Below are 21665 nucleotides of genomic sequence, written 5' to 3' on the forward strand. Positions count from 1 at the left end.
CGTGGGGGCACTCACTCCCTTGTGCTAATGATATCAGGTGGTCGAAGTGAAGTGGTACAAGACAACGCTGCTTGGGCGCAGGAGGGGAACAAAACAATAATATACAGTACAACAAGAGGCGTGCGGTGTTGAGTCGAAGGCTGACTTGCGCTTATGGCTACCGGTAGTAGCTTCACGGTCCGTACCGGTACTTTAGCGCAGCATTGTTGGGCAACTCTGGCAGGCAGACTGGAACCAGTACACGCGGTTTTGCGGCGGTCATGGTTCGGGTTCAAGGCCTAGAGTACCGGTACTACGACTACCTCTATATATAGTATGGTACCGTTAAGCCTTGCGGCAGCCTTGGTGGATTCTTCAATTGCCATGGCCCTTGGATCCCCCACCTGCACTCCCACACTGCATCAGCCAAGACGCGTTTGATGAAGCCTGCTACGGTACCGGTACCTAGAGTACCGGTATGCCCGTTGCTGCATCAGACAACCCAACGTCATCTACCGGTACTCCCCTGCTGCATCCAAACGTGATGTGATGTCTGGCTGATGAACTTCATCCCACGCCTACGACAGAGCACACTGTCAACCTCAGCCACTGAAGTTGAATGTCCTGTCCCTGGCTTGACAGTGATCTTTGCACAATGCATGCCCATTCCTATCTCCACCTGACCTCCTCACTTCTGTTCTTGCAGCAATGCCATGCTTCATTCTATGAACCCCTCATGGCCCCACTAGCTGGCCGGGAGCACAAACACAAACACAAATCATCATTCATCTCCTTCAATACTACATGGCAGACGCTTGGTCCATTCCAGATTGGAACGCGCGGTACGTCCCCTATTCACAGCCTTATCGACACCTGCTGATATTCCTCCAGAGGCTACGTGGGGGGCAGATCCACTTGAATATGTCGGTGGCTTCAGAAACCTCTCCTACACTGCAGAAGCAACCTTCAGGAGTTCTTTGCCCACCAATGGAACAGCGAAATGGAACGCCACAGAGGCCGCCAAGACACTGAATGGCATCGATTCGGCGAATGCCACCCTCCGCGTAACCTACTCAAATGTCGACTGGGACTTCCTGAAGCTCGTCTACGGTTGGGCTGCCGTGCAGTATCAGGCATGGGCACGTGGAGAGTTCACTGTCCATGGACGTGAAACACAACATGTGATTCTCCATACTGACGCAATTCTAGAGTATTGGGTTGATGATAGACACTACTTTGGAGGAGACTTCTATACCCTCCGGAACGCCCCAGCGGTGCTGCATCTGGAACCTGGCCTTCACAAGATTGACCTCCGCCTCGTGAGGGACGTCAGAGCCTTTGGGGGTATTTTGGAGCCTACTGTAGATGTTGTTGTCGATATGCAGCGAGTCTCAACGTCCCTGGAGCTTGCGAAACCTGGTATGCTTATATCTGATGTTGTTGATGGTAAATTGGCGTCGCCCCTAGCATCGGTTCTTCTTAGGAATAGCGGTGACTCTGATATTGAGATCATAGACGTACAAGCAGTCAACGTAAGCCTTCTCTTTCATATGGCGAATGAGGTTCAATCTGCACTGGCCATTACAAGATTCACTGACTTCTAAGGTCTGATCAGAGTAGCCACACATCATCGAATGAGGACTCCAACTCCAGGCTCGTTATCAGTGCAGGTCAGACTCGGTCGCTACCCATTAACGTTTTATTAAAGGAGTTCAATAGCTCTGCTATCGGGTACAACATCACGTACTCCACAGTGAACAATACGAGGCAATCCTCACTTCAAGTCTGGCAGGATTTGAAACACACCTCGATTTACAAGCCGCATAAGATCACATTTCTCCATCCTGGCGGCATAGTCTCATATGCTATGCTTCGACCACCAGCTCAGAATGCGGCTTGTCAGCCACACCGTAAGACCCTACCTGTCCTGCTTGTCCTACATGGTGCCGGGCTCGAAGCAGATAGTCCCATGGTCACTGGAAGTCTCGACCCTGTCTCTGATCTTTGCGCTTGGGTGCTTTTCCCTACAGGCGTCACACCATGGTCTGGCGATGACTGGCACAATTGGGGTTTCGCCGACGTCGAAGCTGCCATTGAGGCTATTCCAGCGTGGATGGAAAACGTGAATTGGAAAGGTCCAGGCGTAGATACTGATCGATGGATTGTAACAGGTCATTCGAATGGAGGCCAGGGCACCTGGTATGCCATGTCCCATCGGCCGGATAAGGTATTGGCTGCCGCACCCATCTCAGGCTATGCTTCTATTCAGAAGTATGTATCGTATGAGCTTTGGCAACCCGCGGATCCGAGCCGCACAGCCATCCTAAGCGCATCGCTGAATAGCTATCGCCATGAGATGTTGGTGTCAAACATGCAAGGAATACCGATTCAACAGCAGCATGGTGAGATTGATGATAATGTACCGGCGTACAACTCAAGATTACTTGCTCAGCAGCTATATATATCAGGGGGAAATTCAAGTTACAATGAAGTCAAAGGCAAGAAGTGAGTCTTGAAATACTTTGCCTTCAATGCTGGTATGAGCTTACGTTACATGTAGTCATTGGTGGGATACCGTGATGACAACGCCTGAGCTGGTAGACTTCTACAACATGCAAGCCGATAGCCAAGAGGTACTTCCACGAAGACTTTCACAGTTTTGTATCACAGTTGGTGATCCTGGTGATATGGGAAGCAAGAATGGTATCAGGGTACTACATCTCCTCGACCCAGGACATTACGGCAAAGTCAGTGTAAAAGGCCATGCTATCCGTACGTCAAACGTACAAAGCCTTGAGCTCGATCCGATCCTCTGGGGCGGTCCGCTGAAGGTTGATGGGCAGGACATGGATTTGAGCGTTGAAAGAATCGCTATGTCTTCCGGAGCCCGGATTCGCCTCTCAAAGGTAGATACTGCTTGGAGTCTGGCACACTCCCGTACAGCGGCGGCTAAAAATCAGAGAAACGGGCGACAACTGGGTTCCATGACAGCTATACTTCGCAGCAGAGGTCCTTTCATCATTCGATATCCAAGTGTCGCCAATACGTCCCATGTAGCACTCCAGATCTCGCGCAACCTACATCAATACTTTAAAGCAGACGCTAGGATTATCTCTTCCAGCTCATCGACCGTAATTGCCAACTCAACCGGTAACGTGATCTCACTCCTCATTGGATCAGACCCCGGGCATCAAGAAGGCTATGCCATCCGTGTGTACGAGTCCGGTGTCACCGTCCAAGACTACCTAGGCCACGACCAGCACTATGGTGAGGAGGCTCGAGGTGTAGCGTTCCTGCGGCCGCTAGAAGAGCAGAGGCTTGAATTGGTACTATGGGGGGCTGATGAGGATGGTCTACGACAGGCCGCTAGAGTTGTACCGATGCTTACTGGTGTAGGCCAGCCAGATTTCGTTGTCTTTGGCGAGAGCGCAAAATGGAGAGGCGTCGAGGGGGTCTTGGCCATGGGCTTCTTGGATTCGGAATGGCAGATCACAGCCTCTAGTATGATTCAGACTGGTTAGCAAACACGAACGACGTCACCGAGACCACCTTCCCCCTCCCCTCACCCCCTCCACCCACTGTCCAGCATGCCGTTTGCCATTGTCCGCACAATAGCGACTTCTAGTAGTGCAAGATCGAAAGCTCCAAGTCAACGCGGACGGTTCGGTCTGGACGCTGCAGTCCGTTTGAGTCCTCGGTTATCTCAATCAAAGGTGAAGGCCACTTTGGGCAGGAGCGAACCCAAAGTGCAACTTCCGCCTCTTTCTCGAGCCTCTCTCCTATCGTTTCAGCAGCTTCGATTGCCGTCGACCCCGCCAACTCCAAATCCCTTCGGCTCGCTGTCCGCCTCTTCTTTCCTCCACCACACGACGTGCCCGTCCCTGCGTCTCTCGTTGCTATCGCCCTTTCCAGCCAGTGTGGCTTGCCTGGGTGTTGCCAATCTATTTCACATCTGAGTCCTTTCTTCTTTTCTGCATCTGACTTTGGCCATATACCTCGCCAATCAAGCTTTCTCAGAGCTGCCGTGTTTTGCATATTATCTACGCATCTGCCCAGTCCAGTCACGTCAAACTCCACTCATCTCTCGGATCTTTTCCATTTACGCCCACCACGAGCAAGCATGAGCTTCAATATCACATCCGACGGTTCTCCTACCCCGCGCAAGGGTCCCGGCCGCTTCTCTGTAGCAGCGGACCTCAGGATCGACACTTCACCAGAGGTACTAGGCCAGGTGGCAGGCTCCACAATCCATAATCGTTATCCGTATTCCCTCTATCGCGCCTTTGGCCCATCATTGACCTCTGGTATGCAGGGTATGAGGCGTCCTCTCGGTGCTTCTGCTCTGGGCAACCAGTCTCTGCTGCCGCTGCCGAGCTCCATCGATGGTTATAAGGTCAGTAGCGTCCCTCTCTTTATCTAAGATATTCCCTAGCCGCACCCCCAATTAATCCCAAACCCATCAGAATTGACTCTGTGCCTACCAATTCATCCAAGACTCCAAGCTGACGTGTGTAGAATCCCAAGATAGAAGCTCATGAGGAGTCGGCCGTTGTGGACTCTCTACTGCAGCGTCTCAACGGCCGTTCCTCTCCTCCGGATACCTACAACTCCTCCAGCGGCTCGGTACCGATTACACCAGCCACTGATGAGTTCGCTTCTACGCCTTCAACCGAGATGGATACATCGCTCCTACTTGTCGACGCTGCCGAGCTTCGAAAGCTAAGGCTCGAGCTACAGGACGCGCGCAACGAAGTCGACCGCATGAATCAGGAAATTCATAGCCAGAATGTTGCTCGCTCTACCATGGAGCATCTCAGCCAGTCATCTGAAGCAGATTACAGCTACCAGGGCGATGTCACTGAACAGACCCTCACCCAGCTTCAGAACAAATTCAATGCCTCGACCCGAACTAACTATGGTTGGAGCAATGAACCTGCTCGTCCGGCATATACTAGCAGCAATAGCTTCGCTCCGGCATATCAGGCACCGGTATCAGCACGCCAGCCACCCGTGCAAGCAGGCTTTCGCCGCAATGAGTTTTTGAATGAGCCTACCCACTTTCCCCTCGATCAGAGTTTCCGCAGTAGCGGCATGAGTAACAATAGCCTCAATAGTAGCATGGCAAGTGGCATGGCGAACGCCATTAGCAACCCTCCTAGCCGGCCTGGATCTGCTTTTGACCCGCTCTATACTCAATATAATATGCCACAGATGTATCCCGTTGGCCACCACGCCCCAATCGGAACGATGAATAGCGGACTCTCGCCTGATGCTAGCGAATTCAATGTTGCTAGCAGTATGGGCCCATCCCCTTGGAACTCTCAGGTTGGTTCCACAGATATGGGATTAGAAGGGCTTCATACTGACCACAATACAGGTCCCTAGCGAGGCGGGTGGTCCACGATACGTGCACCCAGTCGAACCAATGAACTATCGCCGCCTGCTCGACCGTAACATGAGCTGCAACTGGAAATATATCGTCGATAAGATCATCTGCAACAATGACCAGCAAGCTTCCATTTTCCTCCAGCAAAAGCTCAAGGTCGGCACACCCGAACAGAAGTACGAGATCGTCGAAGCCATCATATCTCAAGCGTACGCTCTCATGGTCAATCGATTTGGCAATTTCCTCGTTCAACGCTGCTTCGAGCATGGCACTCAGGAGCAGATCATTGCTATTGCTCAAGCCATTCGCGGCAATACCCTAGCACTGAGTATGGATGCTTTCGGTTGTCATGTAATCCAGAAGGCTTTTGATTGTGTCCCTGAAGAGTACAAGGCTACCATGGTTCATGAACTGCTTCGTCGCATTCCCGAAACTGTCATTCATCGATATGCCTGTCACGTATGGCAGAAGCTATTTGAGCTTCGGTGGAGCGATTCCCCTCCTCAAATCATGCGTTACGTCAACGAAGCTCTTCGAGGAATGTGGCATGAGGTCGCATTGGGAGAGACGGGTAGTCTCGTAGTGCAGAACATCTTTGAGAATTGCCTAGAAGAAGACAAGGTATGTTATATCGAAACTATAGAAAAGTTCGTGCTGACAACATGTAGCGTCCATGCATCAATGAGGTTCTCGCCAGTATCGATGTAATCTCTCATGGTCAATTCGGCAACTGGTGCATCCAGCACATCTGTGAGCATGGTGCTCCTGCCGATCGAGGTCGTGCTATCGATCATATCCTCCGTTTCGCTACCGAATACAGCATGGATCAGTATGCGTCCAAGGTCATTGAGAAGTGCCTCAAGATCGGAGGCAGCGAGTTTCTCGATCGTTACTTGGAGCGTGTCTGCGAGGCCCGACCCGATCGACCACGTATGCCTCTTATAGACAGTAAGTATTGTGCATCAAAGGGTCCTTTTGCATAATGCTAACTGTTCTTCAGTTGCCGGTGATCAGTTTGGCAACTATCTTATTCAGTATATCTTGACTAGCGCGGGCGCTCAACACCGCGAGGCTGTTGGAAGCCACATACGGAAGCACATGGTCTCGCTCCGTGGTTCGAAGTACGGCTCCCGTGTTGCTATGCTTTGTTGCAACCCAGCTCTTGCTACACGCCCTGGACCGCCTACTGGTCTGATCTCTCGTTACAGCAACCCCACGCCACGCAGCAACTTCGGTGCCTTCCACTGATGGCCACTTGAACGGTCTTCAATGTCGACAACATAAACATTGTTGGGTATAATCAGCCGGTGAAGCAATCGCCTGAAATCTCAAACAAGGTAACATGGATTTACCCAAGATAAAAGTCCATGTCGACGAACGTGTCAATTCTATTGGCTTAATTCAGAACGCATGCAGGTTGTACTGCCGATTGAAGACCATCGCTTACTCGAAGAATTTCTCCCCAACATGTTCTCTTTTGTTTACTAGTTCAACTCCATCGTTCGATCGTTTGGCAAGACCCGCATTACCACTTTTTGGTAGCAATGGAGGGGCTGACGGACTTGGATTGAAGATGACATACCCATCCTTCTTACAAGGTAGTAATCACATGCAAACATCTGGCTAGTTATTATGGCATTGTCAGGATGTTGGTATCTTTGAAGAAGTCTTAATACATCCTGAAAAGACATAATGCCGCCGTTTCCTTGAATGCGTTGTGCGATCTCGACTTGGTTATGAAATGTTTTTTCGTGAAGCCATGCGATAGAGTCAATTTGGGGATATTCTGAGATAAGTTATGGGGCGCAGTCTCGCTGCTAACACCATGTCGTATTGTATTGTGGTATCTCTGGTGATGCTCGGGGATATCAGGAGTTGACAGGGTATTCGGGAATAGCTCGGGGGGCGGAAGACGCGCGAGATGTAATGTAAGCTTCCATGATGACTTGATCACGTAGATGACAGCAGGCAAGGTAATCGAGATGTCCCGCTGCGAGGCATGCCCAAGATTTTGAGCCAAGCTGAGAGAGTTGCACAGTGGTGTTCATCGTGTGCCGTGTGAAGGTGTGTGAGTGTGTTGGCGAAGTATGAACAAGAAGCCGCCAGCGGCATGTCAGAGATGCCGCTTCCGCCTTATCCGGACTCCCAAGCAACTCGTGATGGACAATGCGTTGCCGAACAAGAGAAAGATTCGGAGAAGATGATTACTATGCGGCTGAGTTCTGCTTAGCGGTACCTGTGGCATGCACTTTTTTTACAGGGTAATAGCAATGCACATTCTAGGATATGCGGTTTCATTGTAATTAAGTGTTTTTACATTTGCTTGCGTTGCTCTCCAATGCCAAATCGGAATGAGTGGTGTTGCAACCTGATGATCATTAGTTGCAGCGTGTGCACGCAAAACACTGTCTGCCACACGTTCTCTATATGCGAAATACTGTAAATCGATAGTCCAGCCATCACTAAGCAACACACAAAGGCCCTGACTATTTGAAGAAATCAGAGACTCGCATGATCATTCGCTGGTGGAGTGATCTCAAAGATGGGTTTGGCGAAAGTCGTTCTAGCCAGGGTCTGCCGAAGGGTTTTACCGCATCATCCACAAATGTTATGCTAGTGGCGCCGCAAACTCGGCGACGTCACCATGGTGTAGTTTGACAGACGGCTTTAATAAGACTGTCCCTGTTGCACCCTCCGAGGAAACAATTCACTACCATACTACGCCTAAGAATCCTTTGTGCAATTCTCGCGAAGATTTCGAAAACTTGCGACTCCTGGGCCACGTGAAGAAAACCCAACACAAATACCTCGTGTGGAATTGACTCGCATCAAGTCATCATGAAGGTTCTCTCAAAGGATGAGGAGCAGGCACATTATTAGTGAGTCCAAACGCTGCGAAACGCTTTTTGGGGTAGAGATCTAATCGCAGTCCAGTGCTACTATCAAAGGTGGTTCCATTGGTGGTCTCATCGGCACAGGCCTCGGTGCAGTGGGAGTCATAGCAGCGAGCAGACGATACCCTTCTTTCCGTGCACTCACCGTCCCTTTCCGGGCCTTCCTAGTCGCCTCGACAGGAACATTCGTTGGTATGCATTCTCAAACTATCCGATTGCACTGAGATCATGGACACAAGCTGATCTTCTCCCTTCACAGCCGTTATCGCTGCCGACCGCGCTTCCGCAGCCTACGACATCGAACACACACCAGAAAAGAAGCGCCAAATCGAGCGTGAGCGTGAACGCGAAGCCCTCCTCGAATCCAACAAGACTTTGTTCCAGCGGTCGAAAGAATGGGCATCGGAGAATCGCTACCCCCTCTTGTTCGGTTTCTGGGTGGCTTCAATGGCGGGGTCATGGCACTTTGTCAACCGCAACCCATACCTGAGCAGCAGTCAGAAATTGGTGCAGGCGCGTATGTACGCACAGGGTGGCACGCTGGCAGCGTTGCTGACCAGTTTTGCTATCGAGGGGAATGACGCGGCCAAGGGTAAGGGACGGTGGGAGACGATTAGAATTATCGACCCGAACGACCCCGAGCACAAGAACACGATTGAGAAGAGGATTCATCACGAGAGATACGCTGGCGAGGACCAGTGGAGGGGTACGTAACCTTCCCTGTCGTAATCGGAAAACATTGTACTAATGAGTGCGACAGAAATGGTCGAAGCTGAAGAGCAACGCCAGGCCGCACGCAAGGCTGCACAAAACGCTGAGCAACAAAAACGCCAAGGCGAGAAGAAAGATTCCAAGGCATGAAAGTGATTCTCACCCCATGTCTCGGTATTCTTATGCCCTTTTCCCTGGATAATCGTTGGCTCTTGTGCTTCTTACGGACGATGTCCTCATTTGTCGGCGTTTGGTGGAGTCCCTTCTCTCGCATAGATTTTATAAGGTATGATTGAGCGGATATGCGTACTTTCGACTGGTTGTAAAAGCGTGGCACATGTACTATAGTTGGAAAGGGTTGCGTTTAGAAATGGCGCTTCCCTACACAGATCGGCTACCGTTCTAGCTCTAGGATTGAGCTTGCCAATAGACCACCTTTCCGCGCCCCGTGATTTCCTCTAGGGTGTGAGGCATTGTTACTACGTTTAGTCTTGCTAGTTGCTTGTCCGTTCTGCAACCTATGGTCTTGACTGGTTGTGTGCACATGAGATGAGATGACAGGGTGCGTTGTGGTATCCAGGGTCCATCATGACGTCTGCATGCAAATGTACATGCACATGTTGACCAGACCATAAACGACCTACACTGAATCTACAACCTCGTGTGATTTTTGAAGCTCGACGACTCGTACGCCTGACCGCTCGATTCTTACGTAGAACGAGATCAATGATCCACTTCGCCGTACTCTCTGGATAGATCAAGACTATACAGATTGCGGGTCCCAAGACAATGGCCAACTACAACGGGCCTAAACAGCTTGACTCGGTGACTTCTGCTTTGCTGCAAGGAACCAACCTGGTGCATCCACCGCAGAAGCCACAGTATTCCAACGTTGGCTCCATCATTGCCGACCTGCACGTTCATCCGACACTGGAAGCCCTTGTACACATCCTGAACCATGATCTCCCGTCTGCACATTTTCTAGTCCGACACATGCAGGCTCCGCCGGCCGTCGAAGGCATGCTACTCCATGGCATCTTACATCGAGCAGAAGGGGACTTTCCCAATGCCCACGCGTGGATCAGCGACGTCAAGGATGCATGCGAAGGGTTCCAGCCGAAGAAGCAAGACAGAGGCGAGAAGCTGGAGGAGGACGTTGCTCGGAAAATCTGTGGAGGTCCAGGGACAGACAAGTCGCTCGTCTTGTTTGTGTACGATGATGAGGAAGAAGCCGGGCAGCTGATCAAGGACGTGGCAGAGTTCAGGAAAAAGAAGCAGAGTGAGCGAACGGAGAGCGAGCAGACGGGTCTGGAGAAGCGGATCCGATGGGAATCGCAGAAGATAGTGGAGTGGTGCAAGATGAAGTTTGGGACCGAAGCCTTGGTGGATGCGAGTCAAGCATGGGTGAAGAATAGCGAGGAGATCAACAAGATCAGCAGTGAGATGGTCAGCGGTGGGAAAGGATATCGCAACCTCTAGGTAGTCTAGTCCAATCTCCCAGTGCTCATGCTATGAACTATGAACTGTACTTGCACATAGTCGAGTACCTGCGTGCAATACGGATCTTTTGCCATTCGCAGCGTAGTTGTGCTTCGACACTTGGTCACGTGTGCCTCTTGTGTACTCAACCTTGGAAGTGCTGTACTACTATTATACTCGAGTGCTACTAGATGAGTTGGTTACCAAGAGTTGCAAATGCAAGGCTGGATTGGACGCGGAAAGACGCATGCATGCCGCCTCCGAGGGCCTTTCTTGCTAGTGAGAACAAAAGTGAACACCTGCAAACAGCGAGGGAGAGAGAGAGAGAGAGAGAGAGAGAGAGAGAGAGAGAGAGAGAGAGAGAGATGGGAAGGATGTGGCCAGACCAGACGGGAGCGATGGCGATGTCATCTTCACGGCAACAGCTAGCAGTCACCCCCATGCAGCTGTGTAAGCGAGGCCCCTGGCAACGAATGAGGTCTCAGCGGCTTCATCATGGCCTGGCCCTGGTGACGCAACCTACTACAAGTGTACACAACCTTTTCCCCCCGCCCGCCCCCCTACCAACGCAACCCAAACTATTCTTCCCGCACCCGTGCAAGCGTCTGCTCGGCTTGTCCCTCGGAACCATGGCAGACGACCTTCTCAAGGCCAACGGGCACCGTCCCACCAACGTCAAGCATCCCTCCAGCCCGGCCCTCCTAATGAATGCGCATCTCCCACGCGTCGGCCAGGATGTCGACAACGAGGCCTATGGACATGGCATCCAGGTCATTGACGAGGACAAGGTCTTCAAGTACGTTGTTCTCTCTCTCTCTCTCTCTCTCTCCCTTTTGCGGTCCCTGATCCCCTTCCTTCATTCCCGCCCCTGATTTGCATTGGACGACTGGTTGCAAGACATATCTATATCAATGGCCAGACGTGGCAATGCACAAACGCCTTGCTGACAGCCGTGTGCCATGCAGCCAGAACATCTCCAAATATCTCGGAATCGAGAAGATCATCCCCGCCGGCTTCAACTACCATATCATATCCGTCTTTGGCTCGCAGTCGACGGGCAAGTCGACACTCCTCAACTACCTCTTCGGTACCCAGTTTGGCGTCATGTCGGAGCAGGAGCGTCGCCAAACCACCAAGGGAATATGGATGAGCAAGAACAAGCGCGCAGAGGGCGGCACGGCTATGGCGGAGAATATTCTTGTCATGGACGTCGAGGGTACCGACGGCAGAGAGCGCGGCGAGGATCAGGACTTTGAGCGCAAGTCGGCCCTCTTTGCACTGGCCACGAGCGAGGTTCTCATTGTCAACATCTGGGAACATCAGGTCGGATTGTACCAGGGCGCAAACATGGGCTTGCTGAAGACCGTCTTTGAAGTCAACCTACAGCTCTTTGTCAAGGACAGCAAGTACGTCGGGAGATGACCTCTCACGGCTCGCATGTGTGCTGACATCGTCTCCCCAGAACAATCCCAAAGTCTCTCCTATTCTTTGTCATCCGTGACCACCTCGGAACTACACCTCTTCGCAACCTACAGAATACCATCCTACAAGACCTCTCGAAACTATGGTCCACCATCTCGAAGCCCGACGGACTCGAGAACTCGCGAATAGAAGACTACTTTGATTTCGCCTTTGTCGCCCTGCCGCACAAGATCCTGCAGCCTGAAAAGTTTGAGGAGGCTGTGAATAAGCTGAGCCTGCGCTTCCGGGAAGGCTACAGCGACCCCCGCACAAGTGGCCTGATTGACGAGTCGAGTGCGCCCATCTTCCTTCCACAATATCACAGACGCATCCCTGCGGATGGTTTCCCCATATATGCCGAGGGCATTTGGGATCAAATTGTAAGCAACAAAGACCTGGACTTGCCGACGCAGCAAGAGCTTCTCGCACAGTTTCGATGTGACGAGATATCAAGAGAGGTACTAGTGGCCTTTGACGAAAAGATCACGCCGTTGGAAGACCAGCAAGCCGAGAATGCTCGATCGGGAGTGCTTTCGGTTATTCCGGACTTGGGCCTGACAATGAACGCTGCACGCTCCAAAGTTTTCAAGGACTTTGAGACAAACGCAAGCCGCTACCACAAGGGAGTCTACAAGCGAAAACAGGCGGAACTCGAGGGCAAGGTTGACGTAAGGCTCAAGGCGCTCTTCCAGAAACAACTCACTGCCATCCACAAGTCTGGTGTCCAAAACTTCACAGACGCTGTTAGTTCAGCTGTGAAAATTGGTCAAAAGAAGGGTGCATCCTACGATTTTGCGCAGATTGTCGCTTCGGAAAAGACAAAGGCTCTGGAGAAATTTGAGACAGACGCCAAGGCCATGGCAATCGAAGGTGCAGACTGGAGTAACCATTTGCATGAGCTCAAGATCTACAAGAAAGAATTGGATGACGTTTCTGGTCGTCTTCGCAAAGAAGAGATGAGGCGGCTTGCTACTAGAATAGAACGATGGGTACGATCGCGGCTGGACGAGTCCATTGGCCTCGAGTTCAACAAGCTCGGATCCGGTCGCGGTGGATCTGGTGCCCCTGAGCACGGTGAACGGCCACCTACGGAGAAGGATCTCTGGGATCGCGTTTGGGCCATCTTCACCGACACTGTATCAAGTGCAGAAAAGCGATTCACCGACCGCGCGCAAAGCTTCGATGCTAGTCCTGATGAAGTCGATGTCGGCTTATGGAGATTGCGCCGCAAGTCCTGGGGGTGCTACGTGCTAAAATTGATGAAGAAGTCATGGAAGGCAACATCTTACTCAAGCTTAGAGAGAACTTCGAGGACAAATTCCGCTATGATGAACATGGAGTACCGCGGATATGGCGACCAACGGACGATATTGAGGGAATTTACACAAAGGCCCGCGAATCGACCATCACGGTGATACCTTTACTCGCACGTTTCAAGCTGTCAATGACTTCGGCGCCGCCGCCACTTGATGCCTGGATTGGTGACGCGCCCGCGTCTGTATCGCCTGCCGATGAGGATGACTTGACACCCATTGGTGGCGTAGACGAAGATGAAGGCAAAAGTTTGGAAGAAGAGATGACTGTGCTCTCCGATGCCAAGCAGGCTGATCTGCTTGTTCGTTTCAAGAAGACTGCAGATGGTGTGTATGTAGAGGCCAAGCGTAGCGCGATTGGCGGTATTACGCAAGTGCCACTCTATTTTTACGGTCTGCTGGTGGCACTGGGTTGGAACGAGATAGTAGCCGGTAAGCATAAGTACACTATCTGGGTTTGTGGGTATTTCAACTAACAAATTCTCAGTTCTACGCAACCCTGTGTATTTCATCTTCCTAATCCTATTGGGCATTGGCGCATACGTCACCTTTACCCTCAACCTCTGGGGCCCTATGGCGCGCATGGCCAACGCTGCATCGGCACAAGGCCTTGAAGTTGGTAAAGAGAGACTCCGTGCTTTCCTCGAGAGCTCAGATGCTGGGAGGCAGGCCATGGCAATGAGCGGCAACGAGTCTAGCCGGCACGAGAATGTAAGAATGGATCGTCTCAATGGCGAAGGGAAGAAAAAGACGGACGAGGAAGACCTCGACGACATTTGAGTGTCGTTTATTAATTGTATTGGTATTGGGGATTGAGGAACTTCTTTGGATTACAACAGCGGTTTGCCGTCGATGATGGACCTATCCATACGATGTAAGGTAGCACTAAAAAAGCCTAGAGGAACGGCAGAGGAAAAGCTTCTTCGTCTCAAAAATGAAGGCCATTGTCCCTATCAAGCCCCGCTCTCGCTTCTCACTCCCTTCCTACACAATACTACCCAAAGTCTACACCCCAAACTTGCGCGGATCCAAACTCCCAACCTGCGCACTCTTCATCTTACCCTCCCAGGCCAACTCAGCCAACAACTTGCCCGTCCCCGGCCCATTCTGAATTCCCCAACACGTATGCCCGGCCCCCATCAACAAGCCCTTGACACTTGTCTCGCCCACCAAAGGTCCGCCCCCTCTCCCCTCCACATTGGGCAGATAACACGCCTGCCGCGCCATCACCTCTCCGTTCCGCAACTCCTCGGATATGCTAGCGACCTGGTCGTAAATCTCACGACACCGCGCCTCGTCGCAGGCCACGAGGTCAGAGGAGGTGGGGAGCGGGATCAGGGTGTCGCCTTCGCCGCAGGCGTAGACTTCGTTGTTGGGGCGCGCGTAGATTTCTGGAGTTGCGGTTTGGGTGAACGGGTGGGATTTCATGGAGTCGAGGTTGCGTTTGTGCTTGTGAGGGGGCAGGGCGATGGAGGTGAAGAGGGCGTAGGCGGAGACGGGGCGTGAGGGCCGGATGGTGATGGAGTGGGCTCGTAGGGCGGAGATGGGGGCGCTGGGGTGGAGGGTGCGTGTCCAGGGGCCGGCGGTGAGGATGACGGTGTCTGCTGGGAGGGAGTGGGTTTTATTGCTGTTGCCAGTGCTGGTGGTACTTTCATCTTTAGGACGGTAGCTTACTGAGCGAACACTGCCGTTTTCCTGCTCAATGTTTGTAGCGGAGCCGTAAACAATCTTGACACCTTTTTCCTGCGCCAGGTCCGCCATGCTGGTTGTGAAGTGATAGGGGTGGACTTGTGCGGTCGTAAGCGGTGTACCCATTTCCTCGTAGCTCTTGAGCGATTCCGCCGCGATCCAGTCTAGATCCTTGGGGACGCCTGCGGCTCGCAACAAGCCAATGGCACTCTGTGTCCGCTTCTGGAGGCTCACAGAATCACCACTCTCTTTACTACCTTTTCTACCCTTACTATTACTGCTACCCCCATCCCCCGATTTCTCAGCCAACATGGCAACAGCATCGATCTGCCCACAATGAATAGCGCGGTAGCCCCAGCGTTCCGCACCGTTGTGTCGTTCAGCAAGTTCTTGGTGCAGTCGATAACTCAGTGGAACAATGCAACTTGGGTACGCCCAGAGACCCAACAAGCCCCCTGCTTTTCCCGAGGCGCCGCCTGCAATCTTGGTGGCCTCGAGGAGAGTAATGGTGTCGGATTGGGGGTTGAATCTTGGGTGGTGAGATAGGAAGTAGGCTGTTGTGCAGCCGATGATACCGCCACCTGGGGGGTTTTTTGGTCAGCTCATTTTTGGAGGGGATACCTAGGGAGTGGAAGCATTCGGAGAGTACCGATGATGACGATGTTGCGGCCTTTTTGTTCAGTGGCCATGATCTTAGGTAAGTGTGAGGTCGCTTTTAGCATCAAAGTTGATTGTTCAAGTCATGGGATGGTATTGAGGTGTGGCGGATATGGTGTTGGAGATCTTTCTTCGGGACGAGTTGGTCCGACGTCATACGTGGGTTGTGAACAACAATCATGTCCAGTTTCAAAGTCATTGCAGCCATAACATTTGGAGCCGGTTTATCCTGTGATTAAAGGTGCATCGCCACTGAATATCTGTACAAGGAAACAATGAAGATCCGCGCGATTCATGTCGCATGAAATTCCAAAAGAGACTCAGTCTCCTCAGCCGCCAAAGTCTCCCCCACCCATGTCACCTCCGCCCATGTCACCTCCGCCCATGTCACCTCCGCCCATATCACCTCCACCATAGTCGCCGCCATCATCACCGTAGTAGTTGTATGTGCCGCCACCATCGCCCGCGTCAGCCATGGCTGAGCCAAGGAGTGCACCACCCAAAAGACCACCTCCAGCGCCGAGGGCCATGGCACCCCCTGCGCCCATACCACCACCAGGGCGGCGCCCTCCTCCCATCATGCCACCGCCCATGGGTAGACCCATCGGCCTTTGTTGATAGCCGGCTCCGTATGGCTGACCATAGCCTTGCTGAGGATAGCCGTGCTGCTGCTGCGGGTAGCCATGTGGCGTCGACGAACTCGAACCTCCCGTCGCCTTCCCCAAAAGCTTGCCTAGCAGCCCTTTACCCTTTCCAACTCTATCCTGCGGCGGAGGCGTCTCCTGATAGTACGATGACTGTCCACCCTGCGCATATGGCACCGGACCCTGCTGTCCATAGGCTCCGGCCTGCGCTGGCCGATGATAGTAATCATTCGCTTGACCCATCCCATCTCCCGATTGTCTCCCCGCCCTCGAATCCTCTTCTTCCTGCAACTTGCGCGCCAGCTTCTCATCCTCGGTCATGTTCGCATATGGACTGCTGCCGCCAAACCCGGCCTTGTCGCTGGGCGGTGCAGCGTGGGACGGGCCTTCGCCGGGCGGGTAGACTGGCTCAGTTGGCTTCTCCCATTGCGATTGCTTGGTGTAGATGTTGACGAAGAACCATTCGCTGTACTGCGTGTTCCATATCGCCTTCCAGCCCTCGGGCACTTTGGGTGGCGGAGGGCCCTGCTCGTGGTTAGCAGCCGTTCCGAGACATGTTCCGAGAGTAATGGGGCACCAACGGGTGGAGGTGCGAAGTCTGCCATTGAGAGCCAGTCTGGGGCGCGGGGACGGCGATCCTGTTGTAAGGCTATGTCATATGTTTGGAATCTGGATGAATTCGCCTTGGTGATATTGGTAGCCAGTATCGCGTGTATCGCAATGCAAGCTGATGTTGCGGGGTTTGGTGGGCAGTAACTGTGGGTAAGAGAGCATGACGCGCAAACGGCCGTTGGATCCAATTTGTGCGCGTCATCATGGCGACAAGGCGGCGGCCAACTTGCTTGCTTAGTCACATCTTTGGGACCTTGCCGCCCCTCTGGAATGGAATGGCACACTTGGAACTTGTACTGCACAGTAGAGTAGAGTATTTTCCCCCCATTTTGTCGTGTTTGGTCCAACACAAGCCAAGGCAAGGCAAGGCGAGTGGGCTAGGATGGAAAAGTGGGGTCGCGACTTTGACTACATGTCTTGGCATAGACTCCCACTGCTGCTGTCAGGATACACAAGCCTGCTACAAACAAGCTCAGCGATATGTGAATATACATATATATATATATATATATATATATATATATATCATTCGTGTACCAACTCTCGTACAGATCAAACTCATTCCCGTTCCCTCTTCACCGTGAAGCCCGAAGATTGCACCATTGACTCATCGCTGGCCAGAGAGACTCCTTTGGCGCGCTCAGCCTTCTACACACATCTCCAACTTGATTCCTGCCTTGGAGAACAATTCTCCAACATCCTCACGGACCGGTTGTTCTATATCAGGCAGTCGGAAGTCCACTCCAAAACCGAGCCCCGAAAAGACATTTGCGAACGATGGCTCCGAACGATCAAAGTGGAGTCGGACCAATTCCAAGGCCGGAAGTAGGCCGTCGACTTTGATTTGCGTCAACTGCTCCAATACGATCTTGGTTTGTAGCTGGTATGACAGGTAATGCAACGACAACTCTGTCAACTTGGGTATCTGCTTACGCAGCCCGTTCGCAATCGTCTCTGGGTCCAACATGCCAGGAACCATATCCAATAATCCTGGTAGGACCGACTCTAGGTTCTGGACACGGTCAAACTCTCTCAATTTTGTCGCTTCAGTCGAGGGGCGTATGGGGTAAAGCACAAGGTGGGTCAAGGTTGACTTTGAGGCACTGATTAGCTGCATGATGTCCGAGAGTGAGAAAGTAGATCGAGAGACAATATTCGTCTGTCGAGGACCAGGAACGAGCAGAAGACGCACGATTCGCTGTCCGCTCAATCTCTTAGCAAGCAGCCGTAGTTCCATGGCGGCGTTCATGCAGCAGATTCTCGAGAGGGTCTTGGATGGGAGATGTGCAATGCTAAGGTGGTGTCCCTTTATGGCAATGTCCCCTAATTCCAAGCACTCCAAACTGGGCGTCATGTCCAGGAACTGTAGCGTGGAGGATGCACTTGGCTCCGAGATCTTTGTGGTGGACCCGTATATGCTAAGGCTGCGTAGGGCACGAAGAGCGGTGGTTGAGCGTGACAAGAAATGATGCCAATCAAGTAAAGGGTATGGGCTGAGTCCATCTACCTGGAGGACTTGGAGCCTAGGTAGCAGTCCAATCATCAGTAGGGCATGTGCATCCTCCACGCCGCGGCCGATAAGACGAATTAAATCAGCGTCCTCTTTCAGAGAAGTGTACCACACTGCGCTTTTCTTCAACGCCGGGATAGTCTCCTCTTTCGGCCTGGTGATCAACCCGCTCATGACAGCCGCATCGAGGAAGATCTTAGTCCTCTGTACGTGTGTCGTGCGACCGGCTTTGTCTTTGTTGGCATATAAGGGTCCCTTTCGCTCCTGCTGAGTCGCACTGTGCTCACTTTGGATCGTCATGCCCTTCCAGGCTGCACCGATTGCAACTTCATACTCAAATCTCCAGCCACGGACATTGACTTCCCTTACTTTTTCCGCAAAATCAGGTCGCTCGCAGATAGTTCGTAGAAACAGGTACATTGGTGCTTTGGCGGGCGGCTCCAGATTGACGTAAGTTCTGTAGAGTACAATGTTCGCCGAAACGTTTCCGCTCTTGCAGGACAGGGAAAGTGCAAGCAGCGCTGAACAGTCAAGGTAGCTCGCAATGCCGTCGAGTAGTTCAGTTGGTATGGTCGAGAGACCAGGCGTCGTGCAAATTGGTGAAGCCATATCCGATGTTTGTGTGGTGCCTGTTGCGTGGGAGCAGACCTGACCTAAGAACTGAATCATACTGCAGCTCAAATCATACAGTCGGCTCAATCCCGTGAAACTTTCACATTCAGTAATAGATAGAAGCGGCTGAGCTCAGGGACGACAGTTCTGATGATGTTTGTGCAAACACTCACAGCTCTCGCCCAGCAGAACCCCGAAGATTAGGAGTACGAAACCTCAGCAATGATCGCAAGTCACTCCACAGGAATCTCGTTTCTTAGCCTGCTCCCCGAACGTTTCGGAAAACGGTGTTCTCGCTCTCGTGTATCCGTTGTCGGAGTCGCGCGTTTTCCTACAAGCTTGCGCGCAACGCTTGGACATCCACCAAGTCGCATTCACATTCACTTCGTAGAAAATTCCAGTCGGATGCACCTGGCCCCAAAGCGACCGCTGCTGCCGTTTACAAAGCCTCGTCTAGATCAAGTTCCCGCTGACCCAGAGGCACCGTGCCCCCACTTGACTTGTGGCATAAAAGACAGACCTCTGTCCCTGCCTTGCCTCCCTCACTGTCTCCCACTCTTTTTTTTTCAACCGCAGCCCTCGCCCAGAGCATCGCTGCCACGGTATCGCCCTCCACCTTTGGAGTCCTCTTTTTCTTTCGATTACTAACGGAAGCCTGAGAGATCACTGCAGGTGGGTGTAACCCCGTCCCCTTCCAAGTCACCCAAGAAACTCCCGGTACTCGTTGGACACGCAAGAGGGCCCCTGTAAAGGAACCACGCCCTGGATGACCGCTTGATTTTAAGGTGGCTTGGAGGGAAAAAAGCACACAGATATTGGCTGCCGGTTGGGCTTTCTAAGCTATCAACATGTTTATGAATCTACTGCCAACCTGACAGACCGAATGGTCCAGTGCCTTGTTACTGCGGACTGATCTCTTGGGAGTAACATCCTGGCGCCGCGCAGCTGGAGTACTCAGAGGTTAAAAGGTGAGCGGTGTCTGATTTACCCTTTGCCAAGTCTACTCACTAACACAGAGTAGATGGGGACGACAATTTCTAGCCAGAATTGCGGCTTTAACTTTAGGAGGATTAGGAGAAAAAAAAACAGTAGTTCGGCTGCGAGATCACTGCAGGTGGGTACAACCCCGTCCGCACCAAGTCTACCAAGAAATCGCCGACACGAAGAACGCGCAACGGGCCCTGCGATACAGCCTGAGTGTCCGTAGGTAGTGGTTGCTCTGGACGAAGTCGGAAAGAGGCACACAGATAGAGAGTTTCAGCTGTAATCTCTATGCCTCATCCGCATAGTGGGCTCACTGGCATCTCAACCGACCGAATGGTCCCGTGCATTTATACTCAGATTGATCTCTTGGACGTTCAGGGTACCACTGGTGGGGTGGGCAGGACAGTCAACATGCATGTCCCTCTTGGAGTACATCCACCAACCATTCGACAGCGAACTATGTGTTCGCATAGGATCCTTTCTCGGAAGGCTACAGCATCTATAAGTTTTTGTCGCTGTGAAAAGTGTCCCAGGATACTGGTGCTGTCGGCTTGAGGTTGATCACTTAGGAAGTTAGTCTCCCTCAAGTGCGGACACTCCAGTATCTGACATGGTCGTAACCTTATATAATTTTTTTTCGGTGAGCCTGCATCCTAGCGGTGCAGCTTGAAGAAGGAATTCAAAAAGTTGCTAGGCGCAACTGATGAGCAGGGGTGATTTGAGCGGAGAGTTCTCGATATCTTTGGAGATGTGTTGGTTTGACAGTGCGTCTTCGTTGTGGTGATTTTGGACCGAGGCCTGGCTTTGACCCGTACCGAGGATTCTCTCCAAAAGCTGTGCTTCGGATCACACATGATGTGTAGGTAAACTTCTGCTTAGACTCGCTTTTCGTTGTACGATTTTTGGTAGGCTATCTTCATCATCCATCCAAAGTTAATATGGTGTTGCATGGAGTCGGTGAGTGGTTTGCGATAGGTCCCGCACATCTGCGGCACATTATCCACGTTCCACAATGTTGTTACCCCAATATCGGAGATTCCCAGAAAGAAAAATTGCCGCATGATTGGAATCGGAACCAGTAATAGACATCGGTCATCATCAGTTCGTATAACTCACGACTAGACTGAAAAAGACGTTCGGACCTTGCGTGGAGCTATCAAGGCGCCTATACCGTACAGTATATTGAAACAAAAAGAAAGTGACTTTATGCACAACCGAATGCAACAGTCGTACCGGTAACGGAACCAATCTCATATCCACATCATTCCTTGGATCACGATCAGCTCGGCGGTCCAAGAATCGTGAAATCACAATATCAGAGGAGGCTCACAAACTAAGGCGATCAGCAATGCCATTAAATAAGATTTCTCGAAAGATTCCATACAATCAAGCCAAACCCTTGCCCTGCCCATGGTACTCTGTGAAACTTGGAACGATCTGGTGGGTCATGGCACCCGGGTTGCCGCGACGGCACGGGCGCTTGTACACGCTGTCCGAAAATGCCTCAGTCCGGCATGCAGCGAAAAGATTCTATATGGAATAGCGTTGTTGTTCAATGAGGCTGTGTCTTGCGGACAAACAGTCGTCAGGCACCCTGGTACCGGTATGTTGTCCATGGCTGTTATGCATGTCTCTCCATGGATTCACTTCCTCATCCTTCATGTGACGGTCTTCTCGTGCCTGGAAGCAGGCATGGCCGGAAGCCTTCGATAACTTGACATGTAGTACGACTTT

General features: G+C 51.9%; 10 protein-coding genes across 10 annotated transcripts; 6 read left to right on the forward strand and 4 right to left on the reverse strand.

The window, feature by feature from the left end:
• Nucleotides 1-457: 457 nt before the first annotated feature.
• IAQ61_008230 (uncharacterized protein) lies at nucleotides 458-2488 on the forward strand (the record flags this gene model as incomplete). Its single annotated transcript, XM_066097909.1, has 3 exons — nucleotides 458-525; nucleotides 791-1511; nucleotides 1595-2488. The coding sequence occupies 3 exons, from the start codon at nucleotides 458-460 to the stop codon at nucleotides 2486-2488; spliced, it is 1683 nt and encodes a 560-aa protein (XP_065952406.1).
• Nucleotides 2489-2558: 70 nt separating this feature from the next.
• IAQ61_008231 (uncharacterized protein) lies at nucleotides 2559-3500 on the forward strand (the record flags this gene model as incomplete). The annotated part of the gene is made up of 1 exon (XM_066097910.1): nucleotides 2559-3500. One exon carries the CDS (start codon nucleotides 2559-2561, stop codon nucleotides 3498-3500), a length of 942 nt encoding a protein of 313 aa, XP_065952407.1.
• A 100-nt stretch (nucleotides 3501-3600) lies between these two features.
• Nucleotides 3601-4014, reverse strand: IAQ61_008232 (uncharacterized protein; the record flags this gene model as incomplete). Its single annotated transcript, XM_066097911.1, has 1 exon — nucleotides 3601-4014. The coding sequence occupies one exon, from the start codon at nucleotides 4012-4014 to the stop codon at nucleotides 3601-3603; it is 414 nt and encodes a 137-aa protein (XP_065952408.1).
• An 85-nt stretch (nucleotides 4015-4099) lies between these two features.
• IAQ61_008233 (uncharacterized protein) lies at nucleotides 4100-6613 on the forward strand (the record flags this gene model as incomplete). Its single annotated transcript, XM_003840249.2, has 5 exons — nucleotides 4100-4372; nucleotides 4495-5304; nucleotides 5357-5986; nucleotides 6034-6313; nucleotides 6366-6613. The coding sequence occupies 5 exons, from the start codon at nucleotides 4100-4102 to the stop codon at nucleotides 6611-6613; spliced, it is 2241 nt and encodes a 746-aa protein (XP_003840297.2).
• A 94-nt stretch (nucleotides 6614-6707) lies between these two features.
• IAQ61_008234 (uncharacterized protein) lies at nucleotides 6708-6992 on the forward strand (the record flags this gene model as incomplete). The annotated part of the gene is made up of 1 exon (XM_066097912.1): nucleotides 6708-6992. One exon carries the CDS (start codon nucleotides 6708-6710, stop codon nucleotides 6990-6992), a length of 285 nt encoding a protein of 94 aa, XP_065952409.1.
• Nucleotides 6993-7904: 912 nt separating this feature from the next.
• On the forward strand, nucleotides 7905-9504 carry IAQ61_008235 (uncharacterized protein). The gene is made up of 4 exons (XM_003840247.2): nucleotides 7905-8244; nucleotides 8300-8451; nucleotides 8519-8965; nucleotides 9020-9504. The coding sequence occupies exons 1-4, from the start codon at nucleotides 8204-8206 to the stop codon at nucleotides 9118-9120; spliced, it is 741 nt and encodes a 246-aa protein (XP_003840295.1). The 5' UTR covers nucleotides 7905-8203; the 3' UTR covers nucleotides 9121-9504.
• A 222-nt stretch (nucleotides 9505-9726) lies between these two features.
• SEY1 (Dynamin-like GTPase that mediates homotypic ER fusion) lies at nucleotides 9727-14003 on the forward strand (the record flags this gene model as incomplete). Its single annotated transcript, XM_066097913.1, is given in 7 exon segments — nucleotides 9727-10416; nucleotides 10510-10611; nucleotides 10875-11245; nucleotides 11415-11855; nucleotides 11912-13115; nucleotides 13130-13655; nucleotides 13711-14003. Coding segments are annotated over 7 exon segments (3627 nt in total), but the record flags the coding sequence as incomplete, so codon positions are not given.
• A 225-nt stretch (nucleotides 14004-14228) lies between these two features.
• On the reverse strand, nucleotides 14229-15601 carry IAQ61_008237 (uncharacterized protein; the record flags this gene model as incomplete). The annotated part of the gene is made up of 2 exons (XM_003840244.1): nucleotides 14229-15493; nucleotides 15562-15601. The coding sequence occupies 2 exons, from the start codon at nucleotides 15599-15601 to the stop codon at nucleotides 14229-14231; spliced, it is 1305 nt and encodes a 434-aa protein (XP_003840292.1).
• A 297-nt stretch (nucleotides 15602-15898) lies between these two features.
• IAQ61_008238 (uncharacterized protein) lies at nucleotides 15899-16818 on the reverse strand (the record flags this gene model as incomplete). Its single annotated transcript, XM_003840243.2, has 2 exons — nucleotides 15899-16738; nucleotides 16795-16818. 2 exons carry the CDS (start codon nucleotides 16816-16818, stop codon nucleotides 15899-15901), a joined length of 864 nt encoding a protein of 287 aa, XP_003840291.2.
• Nucleotides 16819-17465: 647 nt separating this feature from the next.
• IAQ61_008239 (uncharacterized protein) lies at nucleotides 17466-18944 on the reverse strand (the record flags this gene model as incomplete). Its single annotated transcript, XM_003840242.2, has 1 exon — nucleotides 17466-18944. The coding sequence occupies one exon, from the start codon at nucleotides 18942-18944 to the stop codon at nucleotides 17466-17468; it is 1479 nt and encodes a 492-aa protein (XP_003840290.2).
• Between the last annotated feature and the right edge of the window lie 2721 nt (nucleotides 18945-21665).

The sequence above is a fragment of the Plenodomus lingam genome (assembly GCF_022343315.1).
Source record: "Plenodomus lingam strain CAN1 chromosome Unknown contig_3, whole genome shotgun sequence".
In the NCBI taxonomy this organism is placed as follows: domain Eukaryota; kingdom Fungi; phylum Ascomycota; class Dothideomycetes; order Pleosporales; family Leptosphaeriaceae; genus Plenodomus; species Plenodomus lingam.